The sequence below is a fragment of the Phascolarctos cinereus genome, unplaced genomic scaffold, assembly GCF_003287225.1.
Source record: "Phascolarctos cinereus isolate Bilbo 61053 unplaced genomic scaffold, phaCin_HiC Scaffold_2;HRSCAF=192, whole genome shotgun sequence".
Taxonomy (NCBI): Eukaryota; Metazoa; Chordata; class Mammalia; order Diprotodontia; family Phascolarctidae; genus Phascolarctos; species Phascolarctos cinereus.
This window is the reverse complement of record NW_027555625.1, coordinates 383,988,768-384,010,701: the sequence shown is the minus strand read 5'-3', so window position 1 is coordinate 384,010,701 and position 21,934 is coordinate 383,988,768. Positions and strand designations below refer to the sequence as shown.

Here is a 21,934-nt window from a genome sequence, read left to right as displayed (position 1 = left end):
GTTAAGAGCTTCTTTCTTGGAGACTCTTGTTTCTTCTTCTTTGGAACTTTCTCGGTTTGTTTGATCTTACCTGGGCATAACCTGGACCTGTCTCTTTATCCAGGGCACCTCATCGGAGTTTGAAGTTGTCTCCCCAGAGGAACAAAAATCACCTTCAGATGGCAGTGGTAACAATGGCATGTTGGTGAGTTGCCCAAAGAGGTAGAACCCCAGATCTGCGGGATAGGGAGAGTGGCCAGCTGCTTTCACTCTTCCCTGACACTCCCCACTTTCCACATCAGTCACCTGCCTTCATATGAGAAATATAAAGACTATTTCCCCCCACCAGAGACCCCAGGGGAAATCAGAGTTCTCTCTTTGGAAGGAGATGGGGAGAGTAGGACAGGAGCTTCTCATTCTACATGCATGTGTACAGAATGCCTTGATTTCCCTGTTTTAGCCCTATGGGTATCATGTGATTTTGCAAGCCTGGGCATCCTGCCAGTGAGGCTGCTAAGGTACAAGGGTGTCTCCAAAAGCCACGTGAGTCAGCCCTTTGGGACACCAAGCCTCCGCACCCAGCTTTAGCAAAAAGGACGCAGAAAGTCCTGGATGATGAAAGCCTGTGATTAACCCTTTTATGCCTACCACCCTGGCCCTCCCAAGCAGGCAGCAGTTTGCCTCCAGGTAAGGCAGCAAGGCAGGCAGGCAGGCAGGCAGGCATTTAAACGAGGTGTTCTCTAGTTCTGTTGCTTTGTCCCCACTTTAGTCATTAGTACGTGTTCATCGTGTGTCGGCTGGCTTTAGGCTATTCCGATGAAGGGCCTTCTGGTGGCTTAGAAGTCAGTGAGTTTAAAGCAGGGGGAATTGGCCATTGTGTGCTCTGGGAAGCAGCTGGCAGTTTTGTGCCAAGATTACTTAGTCATTCTACAAGTCTTCATTAAGCCCTTGCTTTCTACCCAGCCATGTGCTAGAGATTGTGGAGGATCTAAGAAGATTTTCTTATCTCAGGAAGTTTACATGCTGAAAAAGCTGAAAAAGGGGAAGAAGTTTTACTTATAGTCATCATGTTAGCACACAGGCATGGTGTGATTAAGTGCTCAGTTCTGTGGTTCACTGTTGTGTTGTGCAGAGGAGAGGCTGGAGTGAATAGGAAAGATTTCTTGGAGGAATGGATACTTGAGGAAGGCTTTGAAGGACAGGTCGAATTTAAAGAGGTGCTTGTGGGGTATAAGCATGAGGAAAGGAATATGCTGTGTGTAAGTGGGTTTGTAAGGAGATGGGCCTAATTGGCTTATGTGGGAAGTTGGGCTTAGGGTGAGGCCAGATTGGGGAAGGGTCTGGAAAGCCAGGAGGAGGTATTTTGGACTTCACATAATCAGCATTAGGGAATCTCATAGGTTCTTGATCCAGGGGTGAAGTGGAGGGTGGTAATAGTATTCCTTTACTCATTTGACATTTTCTGAAGCCTGCTGTCTGCAAGTCCCCGTGCTAGGTGTTAAAAAAGAAACCAATATAAATAAAACATAATCCTGACCCTCAAGGAGTTCATTTGGGAAGGTAAGATAGGGTCACAAATAACTGTAATCCAAAGCAGAGTGTGTTAAGTGTCATGTGACAACTACAAGAAAGTCCTGTTGGAGTTTAGAAAAGGGAGAGATTACTCCTGGACTAGAGGACAGCAGAAGACAAAATGATTTTCTCCACTTTAAATAATGCTCATCTTTAGCTTTCTTTTGGCGGAAGGTGATTGGAAAGTATTTTAAACTCAGCAGTAAAAGTGACATAGAAATCTAAGAGATAGTTATTTGATATGTACTCTGTTCATTAGACTCTCTGTAGGTTTTGTAGCCTTAGCTTCTTGGACCTTCACCATTCTTCCTGGTAGCCCAGGCAGAGGAGCCGTGGAGGAGAGTGGGAACACTGAATCTGTGTGCAGCCCCTCCTCTGGTGCTGACTAGTTGTGTGACCTTGGGTGAGTCATTTGAACTCCTTGTGTCTCAGTTTCCTTGTCTGAAGAATGAGTAGGCTGGATTAGATGGCTTCAGAGGTCTCTTCCAGCTGTGCATTTCTGATTCGGTGGTCCAAGAAGGGAAAGAACAAAGGTAGCTACCTTGCTTTCGGCTAAGGCAGATATCCTCCTTATAACCTCCTGCTCCATGAGTCAGTGGCACACAGGAAGTTAATGCAACCATGGAATTTCCCTAGTTTTGGACTGGAGCCAAAGTGGGAAACTGAGTCAGGGGAGAAAGGAAAAGCTGGCTTCCTGGATTGGTGTGTCACTTCTAGGAAGGCTACCCCATTGTGACTGTAGGGAAGGTGAGGACACAATATGGCATAGTCTGGCTAGAGGTAAGAGACTGGACATGCCATAATACCTATGGTTTGGGATCTTACTTTGTTTCTTATGTGTCCATTTCCTATCCTCCCTCCCATCAAAGTAACTGACTAACGGCTTTTTTCCTCTTCCTAGGACCTGGCACCCTTGCCCAAAGAGGACAGCAACCTGATGCTACATTTGCAGCGGCTGGAGAGCACCCTGAGTGTCTGTGCCGAGGAGCCTGACCATACCCAGGTCTTCACCCACCTGGGCCGAATGGCCCTGGAATTCAACCGGCTAGCCTCTAAGGTGCACAAGAATGAGCAGAGAACCTCCATCCTTCAGGTGAGGAGCAGCTTGTCTGCTGGTGTGGTAAGTGTAGGCACACAGGGAATTTGGCAGTGGGTCTAAAAGGAGTTAAACAAAGTCAGTCTCACTTTGGAATGTATGGAGATTTTTCCCCCTTTTTCAGAGTGATACCATTTTAGGGATATTGTCTGTGTTCAGACCAATATAGTACCAAAATATTTCACACACACTTTTTTCATTTCATAAGAGAATCACCCTTGTTTTTGTTGCATGTTATTGACCTAATTTGAGAGGATTACTGTGAGAACCTGAGTTCAAATATGAGCTCAGAAGAAAAATCCCAACTCTGCTGTTTGCTGCTGCTGTGTTACCTTGACCAAATAGTTTAACCTTTCTGGACCTTAGTTTCCTCATCTTTGAAATGAGAGACTTAGACAAGATGATCTGGGAGGTCTCTTCAAACCTTAAAAATCCTATTTATATCTAGTGAAATTGGGTAGTAGGAAGTCTAAAAGAAGATGGATTGTGAACTTAACGTGAAAAAGAATTGCATCAGATGTAGTTCATTCTTCACTTTTCTGTTTGGTTTTGCTAGGAATCTGAATGTATGCTTTCAGATGGAAATTTGAGTTCTTCCCAGACGTGAACAGGGGAAGTAGGGGAGGGGGAAGAAGGAAGGAAATTGGGAAATGTGAGATCCATGCAAATTTAGTGGTTGAGGTTTACTTAGCCGCTTAATGACTTCTTGGCACTGACTTGCTTTACTTACCTAGCAGCATCTCATGCCTGTGATAAAGGAAACGGCCACCACTCAGCAGAAGAAAAAACTCTACTTAAAAGTCCCTAGACCAGGGGTGGGGATCCTGCGGCCTTGAGGCCGCATATGGCCCTCCAGGTCCTCAAGCGTGGCCCTTTGATTGAATCCAGACTCCACAGAGCAAATCCCCTTAATGAGAGGATTTGTTCTGAAAAACTTAGACTCAGTTAAAAGGCCACACCCAAGGACCTAGAGGGCCACTTGTGGCTGCAGGTTCCCCACCCCTGCCCTAGACTCTAGAATTTAAAGTAATTAAAAAATTTTAGATAATACTTAAAATTTTCAGTAATTTTCAGTGATATTTAAGTTATTTAGTAACTTTTTAATATTTAAATGTTGAACTATGGCCAAATAATACTTATTACTCTTTTCTGTTTGGACCTGTGATTTCATTGGTGTTAGAGGTGGCACGTGACCCCTGACCCCACATTGCTTCTCATTGTTGCTACAAAGGAGAGCTCACTATCTGCATTTTACATATTTAAGAGATTGAAACTCCAAGGAATGGAGGGACTTGCCCCTGGCAAGTGTCAGAGCCAAGATAGGGATCCAGATCTCATTCCCAGTAGAAGTACCGTTAGCACACCACACATGTGCCTCTCAGATCTCAGTACTATACTGGAGAGGTTGGGGAGCCCCAACATGCTGTCACTAACCTCCTCCTGGTCTCTTTGGAGTAGATGGGAATCCTCATGATCTGAAGACTTCATGACTTCATGACTTCATGAAGTGAAGGAGCACTCTTTAGCCTCTGCTCTCTTCCATTCATCATTTATTACTTCGTGAAGAGGGTTCAAGGTTTAAAGGGTCTGCCTGGAGGAAAAAAGACTTGGGTGGGGGCAGGAATATGGCATCTGGCTGCAAGATTTGAGGGACTGTCCTGTAGAAGAGGGATTACACTTGTTCTGCTTGGCTTTCAGGGTAGATTTCATTTAATTAGAAGGAAATACTTAGAGCTATTAAAAAAAAATCGAATGGGCTACTTTGGGAAATAATGAGCGCATTTTAGTGAGGAAGATATGGATTGGACTAGATGACCAGTATTGAATCATCCATTCAGTTGGACCAGCATTTATTAAGTGGTGAGGTTCTGAGGGTGCATAGACAAAATGAAGCAGTCCCTGCCCTCAGGGAATTCACAGTCCATAGAGATAACTTGCATTTCTGAGATTCTTTGACGGTTTTGAGGCATGGGGTATGGTTGGGGCAGGACTATTTTAGAGTGAGTCAGGGGCTAATGGAGCTGCAGCCTCCTTTACCTGTCTGGCTCGATTCTCTCACTTCTCTACTCATCTCCTAACAGTGTTGTTGCTTGTCTCTACCTCATAGACACTGTGTGAGCAGCTCCGGAATGAGAATGAGGCCCTAAAATCCAAATTGGAAAAGGACCTAGAGCAGAGGGACCAGGCCACAGAGAAGCTTCGGTAAGAATCCAGGTGTTGGGGAAAGGGCAAGGGGTTTGATTCAGGACAGAGGTACCCAGATTTCAATCATGATAGGCTTCGTATTCATAGCAGGTGTCAAAGGCTTTTGGTATCTGAATTCCTTCTGGCTCTTCTTTCTGGCTCTCACACACTGGGGCCTTCAGTTTCCCTTTTTGCAGGTTGTGCAAAATATGTTCTGATATTAAAATATTAGAGTATTAAAATATCCAGAGCGCCTCAGATTAAGGTTTGATAATAATCAGAAACATTCTGAAAAATAGAAAAATACACGTGAAGCTTCTTGGTAATCCAATCCGGTGGTGACTTTTGAAGGTGAGAAAACTAAGTATTTTGCTAGTTCTTGATCAGTTCTGCCTAGAGGCGACTCCCCTGGCAGCAAGCATAGTAGCAGTAGGGACGCTGTATTCTCAGAGCTTTGCTGCCCCCTGCTGCTGCCTAGGCGGCCTTCCCGATTTCCTTGGGCAGCTTCCATGCAAAAGGGGAGCAATCCCGGACTGTTCAAGTTGGACGTGCCTTAATAGTTACCTGGTCTAGAGGGGTCAGACTCACAGCCTGGGCTGCAAGTGGCCATCAGAACACCGGAGTACTGGCCGGAACTGGATTAAAATGTAACTGGCAAATGTTTATGAAAATAAATAAAAATACAATGTCACATAGAAAATGTCAGTATGTGGCCACAGGGATCCCTTTCTGTTTGAGTTTGATGTCACAGGTCTATGAAACCACATGTCTCCTGCTCCTGACCTTTGTACAGCGACTGAATTTTTCCTTTTCTTTTTCCCTTTATTCCTCTAGGGAGGGCTTTCTTCCCTAGTGGAATCCTAGGAAAATGCTTGTTGGTGGATTTGTTACTTGTTGTAGAGAAGCCACAAGGAGCTAGAGACCACAGTGGGACCCATTAAGCATGAACTTAAAAAAGAGACCAAGTAATTTTGAAGTTTTTGCCATGGAAAGATCTTGGTTTTTCTATATTTTTGTGATAATTTGAATGTCATTAACAATAAGATTATTTCTTTATTTCAGTATTTCAAAAGACTTATCATTTCGTCAATAGAAATACTCTTGCTGCTGAATCATCACACAGTCTTTGCACTCCTTAGATGATTTTAGGTGTTGCTGTGGCCAAAAGCGTCATTCCTCGATGGCCGTTCTTCCAGTGAATGAGCTGGTCTTTTTTGCCAGACACTTAGTCTCTCATTGAATCCATGTTTGAGCCTTCCAGCTTGGGAACACCTGCCACAAATCATATTTTCCTGGAATAAGCTTCAGGAACTGAGAGACACTTGCATCTACCATCAGAGGATTTCAGTGGAAAGGACAAGAATTCATAGTATTGCAAAAGTAGGAAATAGGGCTAAGAGCAATACTGCCACGTGTACTGTTGTGATGCCAAGACCTCTGGTGAATTGAGAAACTGGCCCACAATGCAAGTAACATTTTAAAATACGGTCAGTGGTCCTGCCTTATGATACTGGCAGGAAGAGCCAACAGGCGCTGTTGTGTAGGGCGTGGCGGGTTCTGTACTTGGGGAATGATTAGACACAAAAAATCCCAAATCATTGAACCAAGGAGTATTTAATTGAGTACATACTGAGTCTCCAAAACCATATAATGCAAAGGCTTTCTCTCCTTTCCTTCCTTCTTTCCTTTTTTTCCTTCCTAGCCTAGGTCTCCCTATCTCCACCTATGATCCCATTGCTCATCGATAATAGAAGCTTTCACCAACTCCATTTCTAACTTGGGTCATTTTGTTCCTCTTTGGGCAGCCTTGTGGCCCTCTGTTCCCAGGGCCTCCCATGTCAGTCCTGGATTTAGTGAGGACACCTGAAAGACTTTAGCCCCAGAGTAGTTCAGATCTTCTGAGCTCGAGCAGTCCACCAACTGCAGCCTCCCCAGAGTCAGGGATTACAGGCACGTGCTGCCATGCCCACTTAATCCATCTGCTCTCACATTTTCTGCTTCTCATTAGAATCTTTGTTAAGAAGCAGGAGTAGGGAGTTAGATACAATATGGCTTTACTAGTGATGATTTACTCTGGCCACGGTGCTACTAACATGCTGTTTTTTGCAGAAGGAAGGGTGTGACTAGAGCCTTTTTCAATGTATAGTGAAATGGACTGTATATTGGAAAAGCTTGAAATTTATGGGTCTTACGGAGTGATATCGGGATTGTGAGATGTTGATTTGAATTTGGGCTCTGTAATCTTGGAAAATGATTTAGCATCATTGAATTTAGAATTGGAAGGAACCTTAAAGATCATTTAGTCCAAATCCCACATATTTTACAGATGAGCAAACTAAAGAGATTGTGTGTGTGTGTGTGTGTGTACGTGTATGTACATATATATATTATATATATATAAATGCTTTGTGAAAGCTCTCTATAAATCCTGGTTATTATTGTTATTGTTATTATTCTTATGTGCTGCTATCACCTGAGGTTTTAGAACAGAGCCCTTTCCCCTTATTACCCACCTAGTCTATCAGACATGAACACTATTTCTACCTATGAATTGTATTCTAAGTTGAGGGAACTTGAAGTCTGGGCTACTGTATATTTCTTTATAGAGAGATGTTATGTAATAGCACCTTTGGATTTGGAGGAAATAGACCTGGAATTCAGTCCTTGGATTCCATCTGCCACTTATTAGCTGTTTGATTTTGGGCAAGCCTCTTTAAACCTTCGTTTTCCTTCTTCTTCCATAAAATGGAATCAGCTACCTCATGGGGATGTTGTGAGGATCAAATTAAAGTATGCATAACATTACATAAAAATCAGCTATTACCGTGATGAAGAGGAGGAAGAAGAGGAGACTTTCCAAAGTCACTTAGGTAGTAAGTAGCACTGCCTTTTCTGGGGACAAAAGATTCATGGAGAAGTGTACAGTTTGCTTGACTTGGCAAGCAGGAGCAGCGGAGTTCTGGGTTAAGTTTCCCATATAGCTTACAGATTTTAAATGCAGAGATTGTTAATACTACATATAGCCTTCCATAATAAGTCACGGCAAGGTTACCTCACAAAATTTATTTCTTTATTTGCCTCTGGTCTAGGGAAGAGAACCTGGAGCTAAAGAAGCTGGTTATGAGTAGTCATGGCAAAGAGGGAGCCGCTGAGCTGCCTGGTGGATTAAGAACGGAAGTCTCAGGCCGGAAATCGTTGGCTAGGCAGCAGCAGGTAGGGAAGGCCAGAGGAATCTGGCCAGAGAAATGGGATTCTGCCACGTCTCTCACTTCTCCCTTTAATCTCTCGGGTACCCTTATATGTAGCCATCAGTTGAAGGCTTGCGTAGGGGGTGAGGGGGTGTCAAGCAGTGTGGTTTCTCCTTGCAGTGGTGGCTTCAGGACAGAGCTCTTTCCTCTTATCTCTCCTGTGTAGTTCAAAATACACAGATCGTTTGGTTTGAATACTAACTTTAAGGGAACTTGGTATCTGACTTATGGAAACATTTGCTTCTCTGGAGAGGCTTTGTGGTAAATGGAAAGAATGTCGGCTCTGGAGTCATGAAGACCTAGGTTTGAATCCTTTCTCTGCCATTTATGAACTGTGATCTAGGGAAAGTTTCCTTATCTTCTGTGCACTTCAGTCTCTTTATCTTAACAATGAGATTAATACTTACACTACTGACCTCACAGAATTTTGACAAAAGTGCTATGTAAAATGCCAAGCACCGTTTAAATTTGAGTTATTGTTATATGTCTTTAGAGCTAAAAGGGAGAGGTTATCAGCACGTCAGGAATTTAAGAAATCATGTAGTTTCTAGTTACCCAGCATAGTTTAGATGTGTAGAATAGGATCTCCAGGTTGAGAAGATCTCAGAGATCATCTAATACAGCCAGCAGTCTCCTCTACAGTATCTGTGTCGTCCTCCACTTAACCATCCCAGTGATGAGGAGCTCACTCTTTTGCTAGGCAATATATTCCTTCTTGGATACAAAGCCCTTCCTTCTTTGTTGAGCTGAAATCTCCTTATAACTTCCCCCATTTGTCCAAGGTCTGTCTTCTAGAGCCACATAGTGTAAGTCATCTTCCTTCTAGAAACATTGGAAGATAGCAGTCGTATTCCCAATGACTTTACTTCTTTAGGCAAAATATATCCAGTTCCTTCAGGTGACCCTTAAATGCCAGGGTTTTGAGTCCCCATAGCATCCTGTCAGCTTATTCTGGACCCATTCCTATTATATTGTATAGAACTAGCAACATTATTCCTCCAGATGGAAACTGGTCAGGGCAGATGCAGTGGGACCAGCACCTCCCTCATTCCTGATATTAGATCTTTATCGCCGCAGTCAGCCCTCTTAGCGGCCGAGGCACGTTGTTTTTGCATTCTGGGCTCATGTGGTTACGTTGATTAACTTGTTTCTCTTTTGAGCACTCTGGTTCTGTCCTCATCAGTTTTATCCAGGCGCTGCTTGTCTTGGGTGCTAAAGGGAGGAATTTACAGTCTAGGGTGTGGGGATTCAGTGCCTCCCTTTTCAGATGAGAAAAGTGAGGGTTTTAAGAGGGCGAGGTTCTAGGTCATAAAGCACATTTGTAGTAGAGCTTGGATTTGAACCTGAGTCTTTTGACTCTTATTCCTGCCACCACTTTCTATTCTTCCATTTCATTCTCAGAGTCATTTGCTACAAATTTGCTTTGTGACCTAGGAACTTGCCCTTTCAAGCCCTCATTTAAAGAACTTTTTTTCTGGGTGCCTTTTCTAACGTCACATTCATTTCAGAATATATACCCTACCACACCCCACCCCCAACCTCCTTCTGTCAGTGTCTCCCTTAGAGCAGCTTTCTGAAGTTCAGTAAAGCCGGAGGGTGCATTAACTGTTTCTGTCAGCACATGTCACATTCCACACCCAAGGGCACATTTTTCAAAGCCCTCTCTTTACCGTGGTAGCCTCACTTTTGTCCCTTTCAGGACCTCGCCTGCCTGTCACTTGTCATTAACTGACAAGTCAGAGTGACCCAGTAAGCAGAGTGCTGGGCTCAGAGCCAGAAGAGCTGGAGCTGCAGGCCCTAAGCACAGGGATGATCCCTTTTGTCTCAGTGGCCACAGTTTCTAGTCTGGTGCCTTGCCCAGAGATACCTAGTAAACGGTAGTTGAGGGGCAGCTAGGTGGCACAGTGGATAGAGCACTGTCCCCGAAGTCAGGAGGACCTGAGTTCAAATCCAGCCTCAGACACATAACACTTCCTAGCTGTGTGACCCTGAGCAAGTCACTTAACCCCATTGCCTAGCCCGCCCCCCCCCCCAAATGGTAGTTGAGTTCAGTTAATATCTGGTTACTATCCAGTTGTCATCAGTGAACCTAGGTTCTCTCCCCATCCTATCTTGTCCCTTCCAGGTGGACTATGTGTTTAAGAAGGCGAGAATGTGAAAGGAATGCATTGTTCTTAGCCTCTCTTGAAGGAAGGGGAGTTTCCGATATAGCTGCAGGCCAGCCACATCCTGTGCCACCCCACTCCTGCCTCAGTGCAATAGGACACAATTCGCAGCCAGGAGGGGGGGACCAGAGCCTCATGAACTCCACAGAAACACTAGCTAGGAAGAAGATGAATAATCTTAGGCTGCAGGCCTACGACTGAAGTAAAGTCAAACAGTGACTGCCAGTCATGCACAAAAGTTGTAGAGCTCCATGAATACAAGGGACCTTCAAGCCAAACTGCCTGATCCAGACTTTTTATTTGACAGAAGAGGAAATTGAGGCACAGAGAGGGAAACTGACACGTCTGAGGGCATAGAGCACATTTGTGGCAGATGCAGGACTCCTTTAACCCCTCCTACGACATTCTTTTGCATTATACAGTTTGTTTTCATTTTCATGGGCCTTTTGTTTTCTGTAAGAAAATTGCTGTATGCATTCGGGAGGTGGAGAAACAGATATTGGGGACTGGTGGATGCAGGGAGATGAAATGGTGGCATGGGGGTGTCTAGAAGAGGGATAGCAAGGATGGAAGCATCCTAGCTGAGAGAATGAGGGGATTAAAGAATATTCTTTCAAGCCTATAAAACACTGTTTTCTGTTCTCCTTCAGGCTGGTATGAGCCCAGGTAATATTCCTGAAGCAGGGACTATGGGAGCTTTTGAGAAGAAAGTGAAGATCCTTGAGCAGCAGCGGAGTGAGGTAACAAGCCCAGGGTAGGGGCAGAAGGAGAAACTTAATTTCCCCAAAAAACTGTCCACTAGAATCTTGGCTATTTGGTAAAGGAAATACCTGGGAGGGATACTGTGGAGATTGCCCATCACATTCTCTTTTGATGTCTCTAGTCCTGGAATCCTATCAGGCCTTTAGCCATGGAATGGATAGGGTTTTACCCATTCTTCTTCATGGCCAGTTCTCTGAACCAGAAGAAATTGCTTTGGAAGGGAGATTCCAGGTAGAAGTATCCTGGAAAGACTTCTTATATCAAACTTGTGGATGCCCGAAGCTATGTCATCATATCTGAAGGCAAATTTCAGCATTTATTATGGGTGACTGAAGACTAAGATATTGCCACATGGTGATAACTTGGTACAGATGATAAGTCAAGCAAAGAGTGCTCATAGAGAAGGCTTACAGACCACTTAGCTTTTCAGTATGAAACTCATAGTGCTTAAATTTTAGTTTTCATTTTTATGCAGATCAATCCTACTCAGCCCTGAAAGCAACACTGGTTCCCTTATTCACCATCCATTTATTAACTGTTGATTGTGATGTGCAGTAGTCTACTAAACACTGGGCAAGGGAACTCTGTTCCTGCAGGCTGGTTTGCCTCTTCCCTTTATAGCCCAGGTTCATTCCTTCCTCCAGGCTTTGGCTGACCCTGTGTCTTTCCTAGAATGTTTCCCCCTCCTTTCCACCTATCCAAAGCCTGTCCATCCTTAAGACCCAGTTGAAGCCCTACCTGCTCTTCCCTGCCTACTCCAGCCTATGCTGAACACTGCCTTTACTGACTGCTATTTCATGTTTTACTAGCCTTGTCTTCCCAACAATACTGTAACCACCTGAAGAGCAGGGACTTCGTTTTCTCCTTCTCTTGTGGCCCTTCGTGCCTAACACAAGACTAGCTATATAGATTAGATGATGGATACAGATGGGTTGAGTTACACTCTATTGAACCGTGACCTACATCTTCCCCCACTGCCAAGATTACGTGAAGGTTGTTTGTTTCAGGATTTGCGGAGCTGGCCTCCAGGTCCTTGTTAACTCTGGCTTCTTCTCGTAGCTTCTGGAAGTGAACAAGCAGTGGGACCAGCATTTTCGTTCTATGAAGCAGCAGTATGAACAGAAGGTAATATCGTCTCTTTCCAGCCATTATAGACTTTGTTTGGATCAGTGTGATATGTTATAGTGGAAATAGTGCTGGACTCAAATTCAGGAGACCTGTATTCAAATCTTGACCTGTACCTCTTAGTTATATGACTGTGGTCACTCTCTTCAGCTTCCTAAGTGTCAGTTTCCACATTTATAAAGTAAGGATAATAATCCTTGCATTACTTCCTTCATAAAGTTTTGTTTGGAAAGCTTTGTATAAACCTTATAAGACTGTAACATGTGAGTGAGTTAATTAATTGATTTGAGAAGAGGGAAAATCTTAGTTGCCTGACAGTTTTGGTGTCCATCTTCTTCTCAAAGGCTCAGGAATTCCTGCATCTGAGCCTTGAGATGTTAGGTTTGTTGGGGACAAGGATGGTTGAGCAGAGGGGGGATAGACCCTGACCTAAGCCTGGGACCCTTTGCTCATTATTGCTCATCCTTCCTTTACACAGATCACAGAACTACGACAGAAGCTGGCTGATTCTCAGAAGCTGGTGAGCGAACTGGAGGCTGACCGAGAGCAGAAGCAGCGAGATTTTGACAGAAAGCTTCTCCAGGCCAAGTCCAGGATTGAAACAGAGGAGGCAAGCATGGTCCCCTCATTCCTGGCACATCCCCCTCCAATCAGGCCTTTCCCTTGCAAACTGGTAGACTCTATCAAGGTGTAGTTGGAGAACATCCCAGAGTAGGAAGAAGGGGAGCCTAGGACACCTCAGCACCTCATCTTCCCCTTGAATGGGGATCTACTGGTTCAGCCCCTTGTCATCCAAGGCAAATAGTAGTTGATTCTATAATCTCTTCTGTCATAGAGACATAGAATCTGAGAAGTGGAAGGGACTAGGGTTTAATCATCTTTAGAATCAAGAAATTCTTCCTCAGAGTCATGTACTTTGTTGTTTTTATCCAAACATGTTCCCTGGTTCTTTTCTGTGCCTAGAATTCTAGCTTTAGCTCTTTTCTAGTAGATAGCTCATTTTTCTCCCAGAGGAATGAGATTCTGAGCTATTTCCATTTTGTCACAAATTCAGGAGGTGAGGTGGGGGTAATGCCTTGAAACTTGAACTAAGCCATACTGTGATTCTTGAGCTCCTCTTGAATTTCAGCAGTTGGAACCATTTTGTTGACAAATGATTGATATCTTAATGACAAATGTACTTATGCCAAGATTTAGTAGTCAGAAATTTCTTGTCATCTATTTAATTAAACTTAAGGTTGTAGTCAGCTCCTGAATCTTTGTCCCAGGAAATGTGGAGGTACAGCAGTAGGAATAATGCAAACATTGTTTCTTGTTGGCTTTGGAACACATTAGATGATGATGATTATTTTCTATAGCTGATTTACCTTCGTAATCCTGTTCAGCTCAAGGTAATGGTCACATATCTATCCAGTCCCTCAGCTGCATTGAGGGCAGAGCAAAGTGATTCTGAATTATGCTGGAGGCTATGGCAAACTTGCCTCATGGTTAAGCATTTATCATAAATAATCCACAAAGTGGATAATGAGGAGTTAAAGGTGCCAGTTGAGTATGGTTCAACTGAAAAGCCACACAGGTAAAAGAACAGATTTTTCTACCCCACGTTGATTGAGCCTGTTTTCCAATTATAGGGTTCTAGGATTCCTGGGATCAGAGGAAATGCAATCTCTTCCTTCTGTTCCAGCTTTTTCTTTTTCAGACCTTGAATGTATTTCTTCCTTCTTTCAGCAGTCATTTATTAAGTGCCTGTGTGCATTAGGGCCTTGTGCTGTAGAGTGCAGAAGATAAAAAGATGACTAAGACATGGTTTCTACCCTCTAGGAGCTCAAAGTATAGTAGAGAGATAAGACATGTATAATGGGAATTGTTGGTGTTGTTTGGCCTTCATTCTCAGAGGACCGTGACATCAAGGAGGTGATGCCATGACATTCAAGTAATTGGACCTAGGTGAGGGAAGGCTGTGCAAAGTCACCAGCCTCACTGAAGAAATCAGAGAAAGCCTCATGGATGAGGCATCCTTAGAGCTAGACCTTGAAGAACAAGAGGACATTTTAGGCATAGAGAGAGGCTTGAGCCAAGATGTGGAGGTGAGAAGCATGAAAAGCATTTAGGAGGAAGTAATAATACTTCTGTTTGTCTGAGATGGAGAGTTCTTGAGAAGAGGTGTATGTGACACATTTTTGTGTCTCCTAGGGGAGGAGGAAGAGCCAAGTGGTTAGTTTTCTTTTCTGTTTTTTGTTTTTGTTTTTGTTTTTGTTTTGGCTAGGCAGTGGGGTTAAGTGACTTGCCCAGGGTCACACAGCTAGTAAGTGTTATGTGTCTGAGGCCGGATTTGAACTCAGGTCCTCCTAAATTCAGGGCCGGTGCTCTATCCACTGCGCCACCTAGCTGCCCCTAGTTTTCTAACATGTTGTACGCAGATAGACCTTTTTCCCCCTTTCCCAATTTTCACACATTTTTTTGGATGGCTGTTCCTGGAAAGATAGTCTGTCAGCTTCGTTTGATATTTTTAACCTATTTCACCTTGACCGTTAAGAACAAATTTCATGTTGATTTTCTCTCCCACTCCCACCCCTCCAGTCTGAAGGCTCTCTGACTGTGAGCTTTTTGCCCCACTGTTCCTGCTCTTCTTTGCATAGTTTCTTGTGTGAGTTTACCCCAGCATTCTGACTAGGAGGCTCCTTTTCTACACTGCCCTCGTTGACAATCAGGGGAATGGATTAAAAAAACTTGGCACTTTTCCTTCCCTTCTTTTAGGGTTCTGGCTTTGACACTGTTCTCTGACCTCTTCAAGCATGAGCCCTGTGGAGCTGAGGCCAAACCCTTTGGGCTGGTGGAAAGGGCCACAAATCCGCCTTTAACAAGTGGACCCAAATTCTAGGGAAAGGGACCTTAGTATTGTACCTGAATTATAGTCATGACTGTGTCTCTCTCTGACTTAGGCAACTCATATCCTCATATCTCCTCATATCTGAGTCTGTCTCCCTATCTGTTTACTAGGGATAACACAAAACCACTTGTCCTGTATACTTTGTGAGGATGAGATGAGATTATGGATGAGGAAATTCTCTTAAGTGTATAAATTAGCATCATTATTGTGTAGCACCCTGGATTTCATCAGATACCTGTGTGGAAGATGGTTGTGAACATTATAATTGCCTCAGCTCCTCACTCTTCTCTATGCAGATAGATCGATGATATGCCTAACCAGTGGAATGAGGCATTTTCTTATATAAAGGGACTGTTCTTTTGAGGTGAATAGCCTCTACGAGGGAGTGTATGAGTGACCCAATCCTGTACTAATATGAATGTAATTTTCTCCTATCAGGAAGATTTTACCCTTTCCCATAGTGCTTCATATAGAAAAAAATAAGACTTGAGAATTAAATGGAAGTAGCTATGAGACATGGAGTAAGTTTCTTCCTCATTCTGAGCCCATTTTCCTTGCTAAAAATGGAGGAGTTGAACTAGGACTCAGGGGTGGGAACTGTGGTCTTGAGATCCCCTTTTGTAGCATTTTTTTTTACAATTTTTTTTTAAAGGCAGTTGGGGTTAAGTGACTTGCCCAGGGTCACACAGCTAGTAAGTGCTTGGTCTGAGGCCAGATTTGAACTCAGGTCTCTTGACTTTAGGGCTGGTGTTCTATCCACTGCGCCATCTAGGTGCCCCTTGAGATCCCCTTAATAAAAGGATTTGTTCTGTAAAACTTGGACTCAGTCAAAAGGCCGCACCCAAGGACCTAGAAGGCCTCATGTGGCCTTGAGGCCACAGGTTCCCCAGCCCTGATAGGTGCTCTTTAGGATTCTTTCCAGCTGTGACATTTTATTTCCTGGGACATAAGACCCTCTGCAACTCAGTATATGTTCTAAGGTCCCTTCTGGTTTCAAAATTGTATGCTATATGTTTTGAGGTCCTTCAGACTTTTTAGCATTCCAAGATCTTACAAAGGAAGGAAGACAATCTATGTGTTCCTTTTATAGAGCTGAGTTCTGAGCCTGTGGAGGAGATAGATGGTCTGTGAACTTAAAAAAAAAATTCTAACTGCTACAGTACAGTTGATTTCCTTTGTAATCCTGTATATTTTGTTTTATGTATTTAAACATATTATTCTGAGGTGGAGTCCGTAGATTTTCAGCAGATTGACAAAGGGGTCTTTGACAGCAGAAAAGGTGAAGAACCCCTGCTTGTGGTGTGGGGATGAGGTGGAAGGCAAGAGATGGTCTTCTGCTTAGCTTCTACCTCTTTTCCACCCCAGGCTGATAAAGAGAGATTAACGGCAGAAGGTAAGGACCTGAGACAGAGGGCTAAGTACCTCCAGGATCAGCTGGCTCCCCTTACTCGACAGCGGGAATACCAGGAGAAGGAGATCCAGCGTCTGAACAAGGTAAGCCTCTTGGCAGTCGTGGACCTTGTCCCTTGGTTGGTGCCCAGGATTGCTGTCCACCCCTCTTCCTTCCCCACTCTGTGTTTGCCTCTTTTGGTTGATGACCAGGCCTGCTTTTCCTCACTCCTCTTCTTTACAACACCTGCTGGTGTCTTTGGATAGCTCACAGTTAGGGAGGGTGGATCAGAGCCAGAAGTACAAATGTTTGGCCACAGATCAGAAAATAACCTAAGGGCCACCATTGTCCCAGCAGTCACTGCTGCCTTGCTGCCCACCCTGCCCCTCCCCAGCCTCTCCTGATTACTCTAGCAGTGTGGCTTTTAAGGGCCAGGCTGGGGGTTTCTGTTTTATCTGAGAGGTAGTAGGGAGTAGCTGAATGTTTTGAGGAAGGAAGTGACAATAACATCTAAGTTGTGAGCCTGGGTGATTGAGAGGGTGGTAGTGCCCTTCACAGTAATAGGGAAGTTAAGAAGAGGGAAGAGTTTTGAGGGATCGAGATAATGAGTTCTGTTTTAGACATGTTGTGTTTAAGCGAGATCCAGTTTGAGATGTCTAGTAGACAGTTGGAGATGCAAATCTGAAAGTGAGGAGAGAGGTTAGGATTGGAGAAGAAGATTGAAGAATTATTAGCAGAGATGACAATTAAATCTGTGGGAGGTGACAAGATCACCAAGTGAAGTAGTATAGAGGGAGAAGAGAGGAGGGCCTAGGACACAGCCTTGTGGGACACCCATGGTTGGCAGGTGTTACCATCAAAGGATAATGAGGAGTGGTCAGATTAGAAGAGAACTGAAATATTGAAACAAAGTCAAAAGCCTGAAAAAAAAGATAGAAGAAATGTAAGGTATATCTACAAAAACAACTGACCTGGAAAAACAGATCAAGGGGAGATAATTTAAGAACCATTAGCCTACCTGAAAACCATAACCAAAAAAAAAAAAGAGCCTATCCATCATGGTTTAAGAAACATAAAAGAAAATTGTCCAGATCTCTTAGAACCAGAAGGCAAAGTACAAATAGAAAGAATTCACCCATCACATACTGAAAGAAACTCCAAAATGAAAATGCCCAGAAGTACTATGACCAAAATTCAGAACTTCCAAGTCAAATAAAACATAATCTAGTTAGACAGAATTTAGATACCAAGGAGTCACAGTCAGGATCACACAGTTTAGCAGCCGCCGTAGTATAAGGAGTAGAGAGTCTGAAATCTAATCCAGAGTGCAGAAGATAGAGACTTATAGCCAAGAATAATTTACTTAGCAAGACTGAGTGTAATCCTATAGGAGAAGAATGGTTCTTTCAAGAAGTAGAAGCCTTCCAAGCATTCCTGACGAAAAGACCAGAGCTGAGTAGAAGCTTTTAAATACAAACACAGGAGTCAAAAGAAATCTAAAAAGGTAAATGAGAAAGCAATCATAAGGGACTGAACAAAGATAAATCTTTTACATTCTAATGTGTAGAGATAATGTATATATATTCTCTCAGAATACTATCATCATCAAAGATCATAACACAAACTCTAATTAGACAGATGGCAAGGGAGTAGTTCTGTTATGCTTTGATAATCTCAGAAGAATGGAAAGGGAGGGTAAGAAGAAATTACTGGGGTGGGAGGAGGGAGAAGAGGGATGAGGAAAGTTAACTCAATTAGGGTGCGTAAGTGTAAGTCTACACAAAGAAGGAAGAAGATGTGGGGGGAACAGGCAACACTTGACCTTCAATCTCATCTGAACTAGTCAGAGAAGGGAGGAATACACACACAGTTAGGTTCTGAAATACATGTTATTCAACAAGGTAACAGGAGGGAAAAGAGAGAAGGGAAAGAGAGGTATAAGAGAGGGAAAATTAAAGGAGGGATTGGTCTTAAGCAAAACAAATTTTTAAAGATGAGATGGGGAACCAGGAAGGAAAAGCATGAAAGAATAGGATGGAAGGAAATATTCAATTAACAGTCATAACTGTGAATTGGATGAGTTCACCCATAAAATGGAAAAGGATGGCAGCAGGCTTAGAAAACAGAATTCAGCAGTATGTTGTTTACAGAAAACAAACTTGAAACAAAAAAATGCACCTAGAGTTAAAATAAAGGGTTAGAGCAAAATCAGTTATGCTTCTGATGAAGTAAGAAAAATGCTACAGAAATGCAAGAGATTGTTATGAAATAGGTAGACCAAATTCCTCTTTCTTGCCTTCCCCCCTCCCCCCCACCTCCTTTTCTGGAATGCCTTTTCCCAGAGAGCACATTTGACTATGGAAAAAGTTTGGTACATACATCCCAGTCTTCTCCATCTCCTTACACTATGCTCCAGCCGTTCGCCATATGGTCCTTCCAGCTTGTGAGAAGAAGGGGTTTGAGTTAGAGGCCCTGGGGTTGCTTGGAGGAAGTAGAGTTTTACCCCCTTTATGGATAACAGTTCAAAGATGGCTGGTGATCCCTAAAAGGAATCTGGCCTTGAGATGCTTCCACAAAGTGTCATAACTTGACCCTCTTTGATCCTAAGGCCCTGGAGGAAGCCTTAAACATTCAGGCCTCTCCATCTCCTACACCCACTGCCTTTGGAAGTCCCGAGGGACCAGGAGGGCTCCTGCGGAAACAAGAGCTGCTCACCCAGAATGAGTTACTGAAGCAACAGGTGAGGAGGGTGAATGGGAAGGGAGAAGTGGGGGATGTGGTTTGTAGTGTGCAAACTCCGGCATCAAAATGAGTGTTAGGAACAATTTGCCAGATTATGTCAAGGGATTTTTGGCATGATAACAGCATTCTGTATTCTAGACCTAGACCTCTAGCTACCCTCCTTGATGTGCTTTGTTGATCATATGCTAAATTACAGCCATATACAGACACGAGTCTGGCACTCCAAAGTCTTTCAAAGGCCTAGGCTCCCGTTAATACCTTGACCTCTCTCTCCTCTGCGTAACAGGTAAAGATCTTTGAAGAGGACTTTCAAAGAGAACGAAGTGATCGTGAACGAATGAATGAGGAAAAGGAAGAGCTGAAGAAGCAATTGGAGAAGCTTCAGGCCCAGGTTATCCTGTCTAATGCTCAAGTGAGAGTGAGAAACCTTATGGTGAAATAGGAGGAGGACAGGGTGGTGGAACAGGATGGTGTCCAGGACAGGCAACAGGGAAGCATGCTAAACTTTTTAGAAAGGAAATATGGGATAGAAGATGTAATATTTGGAGTCAGGAAGACCCGGGTTCTGGCCTTGCCTCTGATATATATATATAGACTATGTGAGCCAGGTTAACCTCTCAGTTAAGTAATTATTCAGTAAATCAGCCCTAAGCGAAGTTGTAGAACACTTTTGGTCTGCATTGGTAGGAGAAAATGAGGTTTCCTTAATGAGGCGCCCTTGAATAATGAAATCACAGGTCTGAGTGAAAAAATTATTAATGGTGTCTGGTGAGAGCTGCGACGGTTTGTCACAGCCTGTGGTTGGGTTCAGGTGTCTGACAGTGGAAAGAGGCTGTGTTTAAATTAGCTACAGGGTCTTCTTTCTAAAACTGTGTCTATGCAACAGAATGAGGCATATTCATATGGGATTGAACCAATACTGATTCATTAATAATGTGTTGCATTTCACATGTAATGGGCAGCGGTATGAGATGGTCAGGGAGAAATTGAAATCTAGCACCACTGAAAGTGCAGTGACAAGTTGTGGGCTCTGGGCAGAAACATCCTGGGCTTTAGCATAACCATGTGTAGTTGATGTAATTAACATCTATCCTTTTTGCTTTAATTGCTTAGACTCATGAAATGTTAGAGTTGGGAAGGTCTTTAGAGTTTATCTGATCTGATCTCCTTTAACATAGGGGGAAACTGAGGCCAGAGACGCAATAGGACTTACTCATGATCATGAAATTAGCTAGTGGTTAAGGGAAATTAGAATTCCTTGACTCTGATTCTCAATCTAATATTCTTTCTCCTGCACTGTATTTTTTATCTCTGGGAATATCTCAGACTTTGGAAGCAGAAATGAGGTATGAAGAGGTAGACTTGGTTTAGTGGAAGAAATTCTGGTATGGGGATCAGGAGATCTGGGTTCTAGAATTGGCTCTGCTATTGTTGCTGTGTGACCTTGAGCAAACATTTCTCCTTTTCTGGACTTCCCTTTCCTTTGTAAAATTAGGAGGATTGGACCAGATGGATTATTAAAATATCTCCAGCTCAGAGATTCTGGATTCACTGAGATCCCTTTCTGTCCTAATGGTGTATCTGAACATCCTAGGTACTGTTTTATGACCTCGCTCCTTCCTAAAATGTTCAGAATTAATTCTTTGCCTAACTTTCCAGGCCTGGCAAACACCTAGACTATATCTGTCCCTGTGCCTTGACCTTGACCAGTTCTATAGACCTAGCTTTCTTAGGTCCTGAATGAAGAACCCTGGATAGAAATATGTCGGATGGCAGGGTAAATTTTTCATGGGTTGCACTGGGTGTGCCCTACCGGCTCTGTGCTCTTTGATTGGCCAACATGCCTTTGTTTTCTAAATGGATTGTCTGTATTTCTCTTAGCTAAAGGCTTTCAAGGAGGAAGAGAAAGCCAGGGAAGCCCTCAGGCAGCAAAAGCGGAAGATGAAGGTATGGAGCCCTGTGGTGAAAGTGGGCAGAGGCCCCAGGCTAGTTTTTGGATGAAAGTTTAGGCTCTTACACCCCAGCAGGTTTTTTGTTTTTGCATTTTCCTGTTTTGGTTGCAAACTCCTTTCCTTTTGGGTATAGGCAACATAGAACAGTAGATGGAATGCTGACCTTGGAGTCAGAAAAGTCAGGTTTCAAGCCCATTTCTGCCGCTGGCTATGACCTTGAGAAGGTCACTGATATCACTTCTAACTTTGGGAATTTATGACATCAAAAAAATTGTGTTCCATAAGGTTCTTGTGATTCTGAATGCTTAGGTGCTGCTGGGTAGGATGAGGTGACCTGGGTAATCCAAAACCTGAACTTGTGTTTTGTCCGTCTTTGTAGGCCTCAGGAGAAAGATACCACATGGACCCCCTCCAGGAGCATATCTGTGGGGCCTATCCCTATGCATACCAACCAGTGCCTCCCCTCCTGCACCACCACGGTTTTGAGGACTGGTCAGAAATCCGATACCCACCACCACCAGTGGCCTCAGAGCATCCACCTCCAGTCCCCAACTCCCGCCTGTTCCACCTGGTAAGTTGCTTTTCTTGGCATTGGCCTACCCGATTTAGTTCTCCCCTCAACATTTTTTCCGATTTCCCCCTTCCTTCAACCTACACCTACAGGGTTAGTGTGCTTGGACCTAGTATAGGGGAACTAGACCTCCAAGGTCCCTTTCAGCTCTACATGGATAGTCCTGTGAATTTTGCAGCAGAGTCAGTACAGTGAAAATAGGAATCTTCTCAGTGCCATAATCACTGGTACCAGAACTGAGTCCTAGCTAGGAGGAGA

The 21,934-nt window shown here is 43.6% G+C and overlaps 1 protein-coding gene across 6 annotated transcripts in view; it reads left to right on the top strand.

Moving 5' to 3' along the window:
• The window catches only part of TNIP1 (TNFAIP3 interacting protein 1), a 60,553-nt gene that overhangs the window by 35,406 nt on the left and 3,213 nt on the right, over window positions 1–21,934 (top strand). For 4 of the 6 annotated variants that reach the window (XM_020964296.2, XM_020964300.2, XM_020964295.2 and 1 more), the window contains 12 exons: window positions 104–184; window positions 2,453–2,644; window positions 4,755–4,849; window positions 7,921–8,044; window positions 10,895–10,984; window positions 12,066–12,131; window positions 12,610–12,741; window positions 16,387–16,515; window positions 19,020–19,151; window positions 19,440–19,571; window positions 21,035–21,100; window positions 21,485–21,676. In XM_020964296.2, the coding sequence (XP_020819955.1) occupies window positions 104–184; window positions 2,453–2,644; window positions 4,755–4,849; window positions 7,921–8,044; window positions 10,895–10,984; window positions 12,066–12,131; window positions 12,610–12,741; window positions 16,387–16,515; window positions 19,020–19,151; window positions 19,440–19,571; window positions 21,035–21,100; window positions 21,485–21,676 (1,431 nt within the window). The remainder of the gene's footprint in view (window positions 1–103; window positions 185–2,452; window positions 2,645–4,754; window positions 4,850–7,920; window positions 8,045–10,894; window positions 10,985–12,065; window positions 12,132–12,609; window positions 12,742–16,386; window positions 16,516–19,019; window positions 19,152–19,439; window positions 19,572–21,034; window positions 21,101–21,484; window positions 21,677–21,934) is intronic. The other 2 variants (XM_020964297.2, XM_020964298.1) reach the window with 2 other exon arrangements.